The sequence below is a fragment of the Jaculus jaculus genome, chromosome 12, assembly GCF_020740685.1.
Source record: "Jaculus jaculus isolate mJacJac1 chromosome 12, mJacJac1.mat.Y.cur, whole genome shotgun sequence".
NCBI lineage: Eukaryota > Metazoa > Chordata > Mammalia > Rodentia > Dipodidae > Jaculus > Jaculus jaculus.
The window spans coordinates 111605400-111621244 of record NC_059113.1 but is presented as its reverse complement, the minus strand read 5'-3'; the positions used below and the strand labels follow the sequence as shown (position 1 = coordinate 111621244).

At 36.5% G+C, this 15845-nt stretch overlaps 1 protein-coding gene across 8 annotated transcripts in view; it reads right to left on the bottom strand.

Moving 5' to 3' along the window:
* Mme (membrane metalloendopeptidase) overlaps positions 1 to 15845 on the bottom strand; it is a 103703-nt gene that overhangs the window by 57739 nt on the left and 30119 nt on the right. For all 8 annotated transcript variants that reach the window (XM_045130793.1, XM_045130794.1, XM_045130798.1 and 5 more), the window contains exons 4-8: positions 7561 to 7722; positions 6459 to 6539; positions 6270 to 6365; positions 6042 to 6160; positions 4344 to 4409 (exon numbers count right to left, since the gene is read on the bottom strand). In XM_045130793.1, the coding sequence (XP_044986728.1) occupies positions 4344 to 4409; positions 6042 to 6160; positions 6270 to 6365; positions 6459 to 6539; positions 7561 to 7722 (524 nt within the window). The remainder of the gene's footprint in view (positions 1 to 4343; positions 4410 to 6041; positions 6161 to 6269; positions 6366 to 6458; positions 6540 to 7560; positions 7723 to 15845) is intronic.

The window sequence follows — 15845 nt, the reverse complement described above, 5'->3', positions numbered from 1 at the left end:
AGAAGTCTGCTACTTTAGTAAAGCTCTATGAATACTGAATGAGAATAATGAAGCTAAGATAAGCACATTAAGCAGGTTTCACTTAGTTCCCCTTTGACCAGAACTTCTTGTCTCAGCTTAAATCTTGAGCAGTTTCTCTCAGCTTGCATTTTGGGAGAAAGGCCAAACAAAATCACCTCTAAATTTAATCTCAGTTCCAGTCTGTGCTTACCCTTCCTAAGGACTAAAAATCTGATTTCTGAGTACCTATTGTCCTTGACTATACTTCAGGTCTGGCCACAAACTAATGTATTCTCTTCACAAAAATTATAGGGGCTTCAGTGGATTAGTCTTTTTTTCTCTTGTCATGTCTTGGGGAGACTATAGCATATCTGTAATTCCAAGAGGAAAATGGCTAATTGTCACTTATTACCTGACCAAAAGCCAGATTTTTACATCTGTATTGTTAGAGGAATCATCTAAAATTTTAAGACACCCAGAAAAAAGGAAGCAGAAATCTTAGTTTTTGATGGCTTTATTGCTGAATTCTACCAAATACTTAAGAAAGAACCACTATTAATCTTTTTCAAATTATTCTAAAAAATGAGCAATAGTTCAAATATCATTTTATAAGACCTAGTCTGATATAAAATCCAAACAATTACACTATAAGAAAACAAACAAACAAACAAAAAAACTGTGGGCAAACATCCTTGGTTATAAACATAGGTAGCAAAAAATCTTCAAAAGCAATGTTAGTAAAGCCTATTCAACAGAACATTAAAGAGACCATTAACCATGATCTAGAGGGATTTAGCTCAGGGCTTCAAAGATGGCTCAATATAATTAAATCAATAAATGTTACACCCTATGTTAAAAAATGAAGTACAAAACTCAATCATCTGATAGATACAGGAAAATACCTGGAAAAATTCAAGATACATTAGTGATTTTGAAAAAAAACTTAAAAAATATATATATATATAAATTTATTTCCTCCTATTAAAGGTCATATATGACAAATCCACAGGTAACATAATACATAATGATGAAATTGAAGGCTTCTTCTCTAAGAACAGTAATAAAATAAGGATGCACACTTTTTCTACTTCTTCATAATATACTGTAAGTCCCAGCCAGAGCAATTAGGCAAGCAAAAGAAACAGCACACATTCATATGGGAAAAGAACAAATGAAACTATCTTTAAAATTCACACACACATACACACCAGAAACAGTTGCATCTATATAGACAAAAATGAACTATGTGAATAGGAATTAACAAAGCAATCCTATAATAGTTTGTATTGATTGTTAACTTGATGGGGCCCAGAATTACCAGTGAGGTATTATGCAGGTTAGGTTAGCCTCTGTGCAGACCACATATGAAGGATTATCTCTATTAGGTAAACTAAGGGGAAGACCAGCCTTACTTGTAGTCCACATCACTCCATGTGCTATGATTCTGGACTACATAAGAAGGAGAGCATTGGCTGAGCAGCAGTATCCATAACTCTCTGCAGTATGGACCTGCTTCAAGTTCCTGCTGCCATGCCTTCCCAAACATGACGGGTTGTAACTTGGAACTGTAAACTGAAATAAGCCCTTCTTTCCTGAAATGTATTTTTTTCAGATGTTTTGTCTTAGAAATAAGAAAATAGCAGGGCTGGAGAGATGGCTTAGCGGTTAAGCGCTTGCCTGTGAAGCCTAAGGACCCCGGTTCGAGGCTCAGTTCCCCAGGTCCCACGTTAGCCAGATGCACAAGGGGGCGCACGCGTCTGGAGTTCATTTGCAGTGGCTGGAAGCCCTGGCGGGCCCATTCTCTCTCTCTCCCTCTATCTGTCTTTCTCCCTGTGTCTGTCGCTCTCAAATAAATAAATAAAAAATGAACAAAAAAAAAAAGTAAAAGAAAATAGCAAATACAAATCCCACTTACAATAGCATCAAAGATAGGGCTAAATTTTATTAAGCTCTAGCAAAGCACACACATGGCCACTCAACTCTAGCTTACATTTCTGCACTACCACTATTATTTGGTAGTAGCAGCACGACAATGTTTCAAACAATCAAATCCTTAGAGCTTCTGTATCACTTAAATAAAAGGAAACTATAGTTGGATATGGTGGCTCATAGTTGTAATTCCAGTACTTGGGAGGCCCAGATAGGAGGATTGTCATGAATCTGAGGCCAGGCTGGAGTTACACAGTTTTAGGACAGCTTGAGTCACAAAACACATTTTTTTAAGAAACAAAACAAATGATTAATTAACTATTTAGCTAATTAAAAATAAAAGGAAACTATCCAGCACTTTCCCTCTTTTCTTTCTTTTTCTTTTTTCCCATGTACTGAAAATGAAATAGCCACAGGCAACCAACGCAACAGACCTCCAGAGAAAGCTGACATTACAGCAATAGAATCAAAGATAATTCAGGTCCAAGGGATGCCCATGCATGCCTATAATAGAATCAAAGACAGTTCAGGTCCAAGAGTTTCCATACATCCCTGCCTCACCCAGACTGTCTGTTTCAGGTACAGAATGAGAGACAAAAATAAGGGGTTTTCAGAAAGACCTGGATGGAATTCAGAAGAAAGCCAGACCTCAGACAGTTAGCCTGTCTAGTGCTGGAAAGCACTACATGAGCTACTGGGGGTGAGGGGTAGATGGCCAACAATGATCTAAACAACCAGAGATTTAAGCTATTCAGAAGCAAACACCCTGATAAGATGTACACACCATTGCAATAGTGGCACACAGCCTCAGTGGGTAACCAATAGCTTTCTGATTGGCTAAGAGATACACTCAGTGGAAAGGAACCCATATCTGGAACTGGGAACCAGATCAGAATACTATGGAGACAAAGATTATTTTATCCAGTGTCAAGTTCCCAGTAGTCATTGGCTAAAAGAGGGGCTACATAAATCAAATTCTCCCTAAATTAATAATGCTTATCCCCTTGACCTGTGCTGACTTCACTCTCCATTGGAGAATCTGTTTTTCTTTTCCAGAAGGTAGTGAGAACGAAGAAGATAAACTACCCTTTACACTTCAGCCAAGCCCCAACTGAAACCACAGAGGAATTGAGATGAGCAAGAATGCAGCTTTCATGGTGAGCCTGACAATCAGTACCAGGGTGAGGGAGACAGACTGAGAATACTCAACACCTACCAAAGCAGAGACCCAGAGGAGCCTAAGAGCGCATCACTGAAGTAGACTTAAAACTCACCCACCACAGTTCAAAAAATTTTTCAGAATAGGGAGCAGAAAGATTGTCAGAGCCACAGGTTGAGACTTCATGCCCAGAAGCATTCCCTCCCCCCAAATAACTAACTACTGCTCCCACAGGCATAAACTACAACCCCATGGTGAATACCTGCAACCTCACTGAGGAGCGTCCCCAGTGGAATGGGGGCAGGGATGAGTGAAAAGAGGGTACCAATACATGATGATGTATCCATATGAAACATCTTGTTAATAATAAACATTAAAAAAAGAAAAAAAAGGTGTCTTATTTCAGCTACCATAATTTTGAGTGTATTACTATAGCTCAGCCTAGATCCAGCCAAATAAAATTTACAGTGCCTAAAGGGACAAGAAAACCAATATAAATAAATGAATCATCAAGATGATGACTATTAATACCACCTCAATGTGACCCAACAGGATCAAAGGAAAATTTGATTTATTTCTCAGTTACAAAATAATTATGAGAAAAATATCTATAGAGAAAATACTTTCCTTAAATAGCTAATACTATACATTATTCATTTTGTCAACTGATATTTCTTTCATCAGTAAAAAGAAATACATCTATATCCACAAGGTAGTAAGCTTAGAAAGCAATATAAGAAAACTCTGGGACCTCCAGGAAAGCCAGCAATTGTTTGAGATACGATGCCCATGGACTATAGGTTGTCTACTGCTAGATGCAAAGGGTGAATGCTGCTGCCTGCATGAGTCTCTGCAAGTCAGAGCACAAAGTTCTGGAAGGGTGCCTTTTCCTGGTTGGTTCACTCAGTCCCTCTTCCTAACTAACATCACTGTGATAAATCCAACCATTTTAAAAAATGATTTAATTATGTGAAGGAAAACACTTCAAATGGACTTTTCAGAATGGATCATATGATTTAAAGACTAAGGGTCAAGATACAAAAAAGAACTTTCCTGTTTATTTTTACTTCCATTAGTCTACTGAGAATGTGCATTCTATCAAAGGTATTTCATTTTTATATGTGGTATTGTGCCTTTCTTAAGGAAAGAACATGATTGTTTAAATTTGGCTCCAGTTGTGTTCATTAATTATAGGTTTGTGTCAGATAGTTCCATAGTTTGTTTTTGTTTCTTTCCAACACTTGCTTTTATTTACCTCTTTATATATCCCAGTACATTCATAGTAGTCTCTGGAAGGAAGGCCAAATCGAGGTTGGTCAAACTATAAAAAAATATATATACATCAAAGAAAATAAATCAGTCAGCAAGTGTAAAATACGTGGACAGAGTACACATATGCATGTCTATGTAACTACATGGACCTAGTTCTCCCAGTATCATAAAGGCAGTCATCAGAAATTGAGTAAATATGTACTTAGGAAACAGTCTCCACTCTACTTAAAAGTGATAAATGCATGGGCAATTAAATAACCTGAGGAGTTGTACTATAAATACTTGATGAAAAATGAAGAAAACTTGAACTGAAAAATATGCTGAGAAGGACTTTAATCTAGAGCAGAAAATACAAGCAAACACAGGCATGACAGCATCCTGGCCTAGGGAGATCTTAAGTTACACATTTACAAGACTTCCCAGCTTCCTAATATTCTAGTATGTTCCCCTGAGACACATGTTTATTTTTGTTAATGGAAATAGGTAATATACTTCAAGTCTCTTTGGATGGGAGGTGGTAAAGGTATGGAAAACCTCTATCAAAATTCTAGAGCCTATTAGCCAGTGTAAATCTTGCCAGAAATCTTGAGATCCTCTTCTATAGTGAGATGGAAAATATTTTCCCTCTGTTCCCAAGAAAGCTATAGTCTCAGAAGGACTTCGGCAGATGCAGGATTGGGAATGTGAGAGAGATTCATTGCTACTCTCATCTCAGATACTGATGTTAAAAATGAACTAGGTACACTTGCAACTTTTTAAGCCTACTATCTATGCAGTGCATGGCAAATGGCTGCAAGAGGAAAGAGAGGTTAAAATGGGACTCCCAGCAGTTCTGAGGAGCCCAGACCATTATGGAAGAAATGTAAACAAAAGAATGATGTAGGAGGAACTACACAGCTTCTGCATATAAAGGGCCGTGCTCCTTTCCAAGTTAGTAAGGTGTATACACAAAATGATGGTATTTGAGATTCAAAAGGTTTAGAGGGGAGAAAAAGAGCTGGGTTCACTGCCCTTCATAATAATAATAAATATTAATATTGATTAATTAATATTAATAAATATGACCATAAACCTTTTTGCAATGGTGAAATAGTATCACTTGTAACTTTTAATGCACTGTTTTTTATAGGAGATTAATGAAAGTTTTATACAATTCTTAGTTTATTCTAAACTCATTCTTGTGATGTGTGCCCTCTAAATAACTGGTTTGTATCTGAAACAACCTAATAAAGCTATTTTGAAAGAATGTCACTTAATTTACCTTAATTGAGATAAAAGTACATTCTTTAGTGAAAACCAAAATTGTGTTTAAAGTACCATTTGTTTTTGAAAGCCATGAGGAATTTATGCTTTCCAGAACTTCATTGCTTAATTAAACCAAAGCACGCTCTTTTCATGAAATAAACAACAACAAAAATAAAATCCAGGACCTTTTTCTCAAAAGGAACCAGGAGAATTATCTAAATGGGCAACAAAAGTGCAAGGTGAATATCTAAAATATAACATAAATAAAATACTTTTAGAAGTAGGACTGCATGTATAAGAGACAAAACATGCATTTATTACTACCTTGTTCATGCAATGAAAGTAAAAATGTGAATTACTAAATATAAATACCAACAACAATGTACATAGAAACATTATTAGAATTTAATGATACCTGGTTGCTTTACAAACTTACATGAATTATATGATTAGTAGAATTTTTATCATCAGTACCAACAAAGAAGTTAATAAGGACTTTTTTTCCATATTTAGCATTTAATTGAGCAATAGATTTCTCAGCTGTCCAAGTAGTACCTAAAGGAATGAAAGGTGAGTCATATTTTTAGAAGCTTTGGTTCATTATTGATACTATAATAGTTTCATGTACAAATTATCTCTTTTAAAAAGAGTAAAATTGTCTTACCATATGTTTGCTCCCAGTTTTCTGTCGCTACTGGCCATCCATATATATCTGGTAACAGTTTGAGTAGAGGTTGTCCACCTCTACTATCAATAGCAGCTTTTGAAAACAAAGTACTCAATATGAAGACTGATCAAAATTTTGAACAATTATATACATATTACCAATTAAACCCAAATTCAGAACACTTACATTCATTTGTACAAGACCTGTACAATGTTTTTGCTTTCTGTACTGCTACAATATCTTCAGGTTTGGACTCCTGAAGAACATCTGAAACAAGGGCATTTAGCAAAGATGCATCAATAAAACTGTTGATTTTCAGCTATAATTCATATTTTCAACATAGGTTCAGTTAAAACAAATGCTTCTCTCCCTTTCTCTTCTAAAACACTATGGGATTAAAAAACACAAACTTTTTACCAGATTGTCATTCCTAGCATAGAACTAGAAGTTAGCTCCATTAACTATGGTAGAAGCATGTCTTTTATTTTTATTTATTTGTTTGTTTGTTTGTTTGTTTGTTTGTTTTTTGAGGTAAGGTTTTTGCTCTAGCTCAGGCTGACCTGGAATTCACTATGTAGTCTCAGGGTGGCCTCAAACTCATGGCAATCCTCTTACCTGTGCTGGGATTAAAGGTGTGAGCCACCACCCCTGGCAGAAGCATGTCTTTTTGACTGCATTATCTTTCCATTTGTGGGAATACTGATGTTTTCTGCTCTGCCATAAGGTAACAGTTACTGTTCTTTGAACTTGAGATTAAAAACAAAACAAATAATACAAAGGAATTTAGGGATGGTCCTGCTGATGGCTAGAAAGCAATTATCTTTGTGTAATTCTGCTATTAATATTCCAAATGAATTGTTCCACTTGGTTAGATATTACAAGACAGAAAAAAGTCCCTCAAAATAACTTCCAGAGGTATAGAAAATAGACTACTCCAAATATTCTCCTGTCTTATATCAATGTAAGCATGGGGCTAAGGTAGGGAAGAAATTTTTATTGGCAATTATTTAATACTTCATTTCTATAAAATGGCCTAAACTTATCATCTCTTGGGATGAAAGACTTTAATTTCTCGTGAATCTACGATTGGAAGTAATAATGCTAAAAGATATCAACATATCCCTTTCACAGTTTACCACTTTAAGAGAGCCTCAACAAAGGACTATGATCTTGGAGATATTATCAACTCTAACCTTTTAAAACACTGCCTATAATAGCTAACAGCTATATCTTAAAAAGGAGATATATAAAGAGAAATGTTTAATGAATAAATACAATCTCCACTCACCTTTCAAAACAACTTCTAGCTCATCTCTTAAAATGTCAAAATTACTGTAACGGGAACTGGTCTCAGGAATGACGTTGCGTTTCAACCAGCCCCCACAGGCATATTTGAAAAAGTCTGTACAAGGCTCAACCATGGCATCCATGTTCTGGATCAGTCGAGCAGCTGAAAGACAAAGGAGAGGACTAAATAAAATGAAGAGCATATTCCTTAAGAGTTTGGGAGTTCCTTCTTTCTGGTGACACCAACTATTCCTTTTTCTTATTTATGTAATTGTCTACTTTGATGGCATGATGAGCATTATTTGTGTATAGTCCTCTTCTTTCCTTTATGATAGAGGGTTCATTTTGCTTTTTAAATTTTTATTTGAGACAGGGTCTCACCCTTGCCCAGACTGTCTGTAACTTTCTGTGTAGACCAGGCTGGACTTGAACTCACAGCAATCTGCCTGCCAGTCTACTCGGTGCTGAAATTATAGGCATGAACCACCACATCTAGCCCACATTTTAATTTAATTTTTTTATTGTGTGTGTGTGTGTGTGTGTGTTGGCACATGTGTGGAGGTCAGATGATTTTTGGTGTCAATCCTCACTTTCTACCTTGTTTGCAGAATTTTTCATTCGTATTGTTCATTGCTGTTTTTGCCAGGCTAGCTAGCCCAAGAGCTTTCAAGAAATTCTCCTGTCTCCACTTCCCTTCTCACTGTAGGTACACTGGGGTTACAGATGTTTGCTCTAGCAACTGGCTTTTATGTAGGTTCTTAGAATCCAAACTCAGGTATCCAAACTTGAAAAGATAAGTACCTTATCCACCCAGTTATCTCCCCAGCTCCAGTTCTATCCTTTTATTCTTGAGTTGTTAGGCTTGAGAGTCCTCCATCCTAAGTGTCTCAGACTCTCCTCACCCTAATATGTGATGACCCGACTCTCCACTGAATTTCTTACTAGTGACTATTTCAGAAAGACCCCCACCCCACCCCACAAAAAGAAGAAGGAGGAGGAGGAAAAGAAGGAGGAGGAGGAGAAGAAAGCAGCAGCATGCTGGTTTATTTTGCTATGGTGATCCTGGCCTGGGATTAACATGTCATTCTTTGATAACTATTGCTATGTCTCCTTTTCATGGTATTGTGACTTTTCAAATATTTATGAAACTGCAAAGATGTGGGATTGCTTAATGGATTTTTATCAGTTCAGTAAGGATCTGAAGTCAGTTATTATTCCTTGAATTCTTCACACAAAAGTTTTGCAATTCAAATTCACATTCAATTTGCATTTGTTTATGTAGTCTTTTATTATCAATTTGGCTGTAAGCTTGTTAGGTTTTCTTATGGCCACTCTATTTATCTTTGAGAACTGTGATGAAAATGCAAATTAAACAACACTGAATATTTACAGTATGAGAACATAGTATCTACTAGATGTAGTAACTGATAAAATATGAATTATTACAGTCTGAAGACTGAAATATGCCCCAAGGCCCATGATGTCTACATATAGAATACAGAAAATTCTACTATGGTCCTCACTTCCTGTCTCAAAATAGGTTGAATGAAAAAGAGGCAACTGACAGCTCATCTATATCAAGAGAGTATCTATTCTTAAACAAGCTTTGTAAAGCACTTTGTTTTCTGAATCAATTAACTAAAATCTTCAGATAATTGCTCAGCAAGGTGAAAATTTCCAACTTGGTATGGAAAACCTTTTTTGCAACTTATCCTCAAATCCCCAATTCTAATCACTTTTTGGACATGTTTTCTTGTTGAACACCTCAGGCTCCAGATCTTTAATCCCTTTGAATAATACCCAAATCAGCCTTCTCTCAACTTTATGTTCTGGCATAGAATACAATTTTGAACATATACTCAGATTTTGGATAAAACATTGTTTTTCTTCCTTCCCTTTGGCTGATTGATAATCATCTAGCCTGTTTTCTATACCTGTCTTTACATGATAAATGGAACATAGTTTATATCTTCATTTTATTAGAATTATAATTTTCTGGTTTACATTAATATCCCTCTCCTTTTACACATTGTGCTCAGCTTTCAGAGAAAACTCAAAAGACTTTGTACTGGCTATAACCTTACTTGCTTAGAAATGTCAGTAGCATGTCACTTGCTGGGTTAAATTATAAACTCTTTAACTTGATCTTGTAGCTTTTGCCAGATGGACCACAAGTCTCCCCATCTTCCATCTTACTGCCTACATTTTTGTTCATCTCTGTTCCCAGCAGACAGGCCTACTAAATGCATTAGATTATTTCTTTGTTTTCTGTGCAGCCTTTTCTCCTGACCTCCTCATCCCTTATCTTTTAATTCCCTCTTACATTCTTTCCAAATTCTACCCATCATTCAAGGTTCTAATCTCCTTTCTTCTTTCTCTCTTACATCCTCTGAGCTCATGACTTTACCAATCTTTAGTGAGCATGTGAAACTACTTTGGGTTTTGTATTGTGGACACCTACCCTGCCTGTCCACCTAACCATTCTGTTGATGTCATTAACTCCTTTGTATAACGATTACCTGGTACCTAAGTAACAGGGATGAAATTTTTTATGTCTGTGTGTAACTGAATCATGTATCCTCTTATACCTCCCACACACATCCTTCTCCTTCCACAGAAGGTTCAAATCTTGTTTCACCATCTCCAACATTCATACTTCTTTCCTATTCTCATTCTCTCTCTCTCTCTCTCTCTCTCTCTCTCTTTTTTAACCTGAACTGTGGCCCCAGGTCTTATCCCACCTGGATTTACCCAGTACATTGCAAGGAGATTAATGCTCTCAAAACATTTCAGCCTGCTGTTTTCCACTCAAAGGTTTTCAATACTGCACTTTGCATTCATAATAAATCTAGATTTCATAGCATATTCTTGACTTGACATAGCTAATGAGGCTTCTCTCCTCTATTTTCTCATATAAGCCATCTGTCCCAGCTAAATGAGTACATGCAGTTTCTGCCATGGAACACCTTATAGTTTTCTGCTTCTATAACTGTGAATGTTCCCAGAGCCCATCCCTGCTACTATATTCCTTTGGTATTTTTTCACCTTCTGAAAGTCCAGGCATTTTCAAACCCCAAGTCAAATTTTCTATTTGAATGAAAAGCTGTCTTCCCAATGCTCATTTAAGCTTGATTCATACTCACTTTGGGATGCAAATTCATTTACTCCATGTACACAGGGACTCTATAAGATACATTCACCAGTTCTTTCCCAGAGTCAAACACTATGTTTATTCAAAACTTATAAGGGAAAAATCTAGCCTTAATACATCAAGAAAATTTTAGAGCTGGGCATGGTGGTACATGCCTTTAATCCCAGCACTTGGGAGGCAGAGATAGAAGGATCACTGAGAGTTCGAGGCCACCCTAAGACTGTATAGCAAGTTCCAGGTCAGCCTGGACTAGTGTGAGACCTTAACTCGAAAAAAAGAAAGAAAGAAAGAAAGAAAGAAAGAAGGAAGGAAGGAAGGAAGGAAGGAAGGAAGGAAGGAAGGAAGGAAGGAAAGAAAGAAAAGATTAGAAAACCTACTTAAAAATTTTAGCAAGGAAAATTCCCTAGGACTTTGGAGCAAATTAAGATATGATTGTGGGAAAAAGTCAAAATCAATATTTCAAATGGAAGATGACTATTTCTTTTTAAGTGAAGAACCAGTAAATTAGAGCCTGAAAGATATGCTGACCATAGACCTTTTAAGACCACTTTGTACAATTTCACACAGCCTTTCTCTTTAAAAATTCAAAGTAGATAATGTAAAAGCTACTGTCTTCTAAGGAGCACATTTCCCTCTCTGGAGAAATAAATGGCTTATGCTGTAACACCATAGAACTCCATAAACTACTGAAAATAGTAGTAAGTAAGCAATGAATACGTAGAATGAACAATGAAAGTAATAAGCAAACCTCCCTGCCTATTTAGAAATATCACATACCCTGTTTAACATTCTACATAGAAAGGATGGGTGTGTTCTGTACTAACAAGTACAAAATTCGTTATGTGAATGCAAGTGTACTTCCCACACTTCTAATCAGGAAATCGGCCTTGCCTTGCAGATTGGCCTTCTTCTCCTGACCCCCAGTAGAGTTAAATTTACATCTGTCCAGCCCACCAAAGAAACAGACAGGCAGAAGACTGGGAAAAGACAACTCTACTAACTCCTTCCGGTGTCACTTGGTAAATTCCCTTTGACCAGAGAACTCTCTGAGTATGGGTGCTTCCAATTACTTCAAAGAGAGCTCTGATGAATATTTTGGGGCCATGGGCCAAAGCCAGTCACAGGCTAGCACTTTTATACTAGGTCTTTGATCAATCTTCCTTTAATCTCTTATCATGGGCTGATTCTCATTTTGCACCTTATCCGGACCTCCTCTGTGCTGACTTTTCTTTGAAGTCAGCAGTAGACTTGTGGGTAGAAGGGCTGTAGGAAACAGCCGCGCAACTGTCAAACTGGTTGTAATTGTTTTTATGTTTTGTACTTTGTTTTGAATTACTCAACCTTTCCACATAGCCACACCTAGGCCCTTCAGATCTGTGGGTTTCTGACTTCTGAATAAACAAATGTGGCTTAAAATCAAACAAAATTATTCACCTTAATAAGTAAACAAAAATAAAGTAGGTCAGGAAAATGTTTTTACACAAAGTGTTGTTAAGCAAGTGTAAAATGGAAAAAAAGTACCATTTTAAAAAACCCTATATAAAAGCACAGAAACTAGGTGAATGCATATTAAGGTATTGACTGTAGTTATATCTAGGTGGATTAGCATGTTTTACTTTGTATTATTTACTAATCTTTATGGTCCACTTTGTATTAAATGTACATACATTGCCCATGCAATAAATAACAAAGTTAATTTTGTTTTTTTTTTGATTTTCCAAGGTAGGGTCTTGCTCTATCTAGTCCAGGCTGAGCTGGAACTCACTATGTTGTCTCAGGGTGACATTGAACTCATGGTAGTCCTCCAACCTGTGCCTGCAGAGTGCTGGGATTAAAGGCATGCACCACCACAGCTGGCAAAGTTAATTTTTAATTTAAGAAAATAATCACATAAAGACAAGAAAAGTCATTTTCTATTAGTAATGAGCTTATTTCCTATAAATGACAATTCTGAATGTTCTGGGTTTATAGTAAGTGACACACCATTTTTTTTTCTAACTAATCTCAACAGTCTCCAAATTTATTTGACTATAAGAATTTGAGAATGAGCTCAGCTAGCATCTTGGAACCCATTAATTACTATACCCATTAGTGGGTGTATATTGTAGAGGTACTACCTGTGGAAGTATTAACTGTGGGGGTATTAACTGTAAGATGCCATAGAAGCAGAAAAAATGTTTGGCTTCTTAAATAATGCATACCAAGCCAGCGTGGTGGCACACACCTTTAATGCCAGCACTCAGGAGGCAGAAATAGGGGGACTGCCATGAGTTTGAGGCCACCCTGAAACTACAGAGTGAATTCCAGGTCAGCATGGACTAGAGTGAAAACCTACCTCAACAAACCAAAAAGGAAAAAGAAAATCATTAAATAAGGCATACCTGTCTCTAATCCTAAAGTTCTGCAAGTTTTCAGTTATATAAGAGTATGCATTTTTTCTCAAAAGTAGCAGTTAGTAAGTGGTTGAATCCAGGATGTGCATTTCAGTACGTGTTTGTTTGGCTCTAAGCTTAAGCTCTCCTTTCATGTGATGGGTCCAGAAGAATGAGCTATGTGCCACAGCCATCTCTTCCATTACTTTCCAATTATCCTTTATTGTGTCCTTTCTCTGCCCTCTTCTTTACTTTCTCTCCTCCAAGCCATTCTGCAATCACAGCTTCTCTCCTTGCTGGACAAAAGCAGGGCAGAGTATCAAGACTTGGGGCAAGGCTGAGGTTGTATCTCAGCAGGAAAAAATACTTGTCTAGTGTATGTATAACCCTTGGTTTGATCCCCAGCGCCACCAAACACACACACACACACACACACACAGACACACACAAAATCTTTGTTCTGTCTTTGAATGCAGATGGTTCTTATCACAAGGTCTTTTATATTTGCATACCCTGCCTTCCAATAGTACCAATAGTGTTCTAGTTGAAAATAGGATTTTTGGCGTGACACACAACAAATATTTTATTGTTTATGTATATATTTCCTAGAGGACAGTTTTCTAGTCCTATGTGTGCACATACATTTTACAAGCAATTTCTGCATGTGCTCCTGAAAAAAAACTGGGAGAACATGAAATCAGTATGATTGCCATAAGAGCAAAGGAATTTCCTGGACATTACAGTACTTCACTGATTATTTTTCATATGAATGCAGAATGAATTCCTTAGGACTTCAAAAACAAATATGGATCCTTCTTGCTGTTCATGGGAGTTTTGGTTTCTAGACACATCACTAATACTTAATTAGTAAATACTAGAGAAAGGTCAAACTTAGGTCCTTGTGAGCCTCTGATCAATTAACCAATACCCAAGTTTGTTTCATGTGTTTCTGTTTAAAGACACCTCATTTACAATATACTATCAATTCCTTAACCTACAAATCATGCCGATAACACTATAATTAATGAATACACTATGTTTAATTCATAGTTATTTTTTTTTGTTTGTTTGTTTTCCTGTAATTCAAACTGTAGCCTTCTTGGGCTTAACAACACTGGGTAGCATTTCAACACTGTGTTGTAACCATTATGAACAATGAAAACACCAACAAAATGCATGAAAACAAGAAAATGTGGCACAAATATATTGAAAAACAGCTCTGTATTATAGTTTTCTTGTTTGTTTGCAATGGGAACCTGTGTATATAGAGATTCAGGTTTTTTTTGTTTTTTTTTTTTTCTCTCTTTTTGCCCATCTGAGAGTCACTATGGAAAAGTCTGGGCTCTTTCCCAATTACTATTCTGCTTCAGAAGTCTTTTTTCATTGTTTATTGTAGGCATTTTAAATAAGTTAGTCATTTACAATGTGCTTCAAATAGATACATCTTTCTCTATGGCAAATTTCTAATTGATTATTCTTGCTCTGCACCTGAGAAGTACAGGGAACCACACCGGAACAAAACTGTCTAGTTTATTCTCTTCAAATTGGTCTAAGCCTTCTGTTACCTGACCCCAAACACAAAATGTTCTGCTTTCAGTATTTTAAAACAACTGACTACTCTGGAAATATTCAGAAGTCAGAGAAATGGTGGGACACCCAACAACATATGCTTCTGGGATAATTTGTAGGACACTAATTTATATTCAAACTTTTTTACTTTGTTAACATATACTAAGCCCGATACTGCTTTTGTAAACCCTGTTAATGGGAAAATCTCCTTCGGCATCATTCAGATGAAAGTGCCAGTGATGTTATTCCCCTGCAGTCCCCGACCTCCAACCAAAATTAGGGTGAAGTTATAACATTTAGAAAAAATACCAGAAAAATACAATGTATCCACAACTGGTAACAGAGGACTACATTTAAAAGACAGCAGTGTGGAAACTAGAATCTAGGAGACCATTCCTGAAACAAAAATGACCAAAATTTAGCAAGCACATGGACTTTAACATGCATAAAAATCAAGCAGCTTTCACCACAAATATTCTGGATTTCTTCACAGTCTACTCTTTATTTTTACATAAAAATTCTTCCCCCAAAGTGCTTTTGTAATGCTTTGGTTGGGTAAAAATGAATATAGGGTATTCCATATGCTGAATGTAATCTTCACACTGATTTATCAGTTATTTAAACAAACCTGTAAACCAGTTTGTGCTCCAGGCCAGGCTAGCCAAGGACAACATTTCTACTTGCCTAGTTGGTTGGCACTTAAAAAAGGCATCACAAGCGCTAGAGATGTAGGTCAATTGATACAGTGATTGTGTAGAATTCACAAAACTCTAGATTTGATTCCTAATACTACAAAAACCATGTGTTGTAGTAGGTACATGCTTTTAATCCCAGCATTCAGAAGGGACAGGAAGGAGGATCAAAAGTTCAAGGTCATCTTCAGCTACATAGTGAGTTCTAGTCTAACCTGAGATATACAAGACTGTCTTAAAAGGAAAAGAAGAAGAAAAAGAAAACATCATTTCATATCTGTTTAGATACTGTAAAAGATCTGCAAGAAGTCTCTGTGCCTAGTAAAATTACTCTGTACAGCTGTACTATGAAGTAAGTAGATCTATTTTTGGTGGTCTGGCTTGATGAATATTAGTTTAGATGCTCCATGACTTACAATAGACTTGATCATTTCAAACTCATAATAAGATAAAAACATCATTAAGTAGAAAGCATACTTAATATGGCTTCTGAGCATCATGG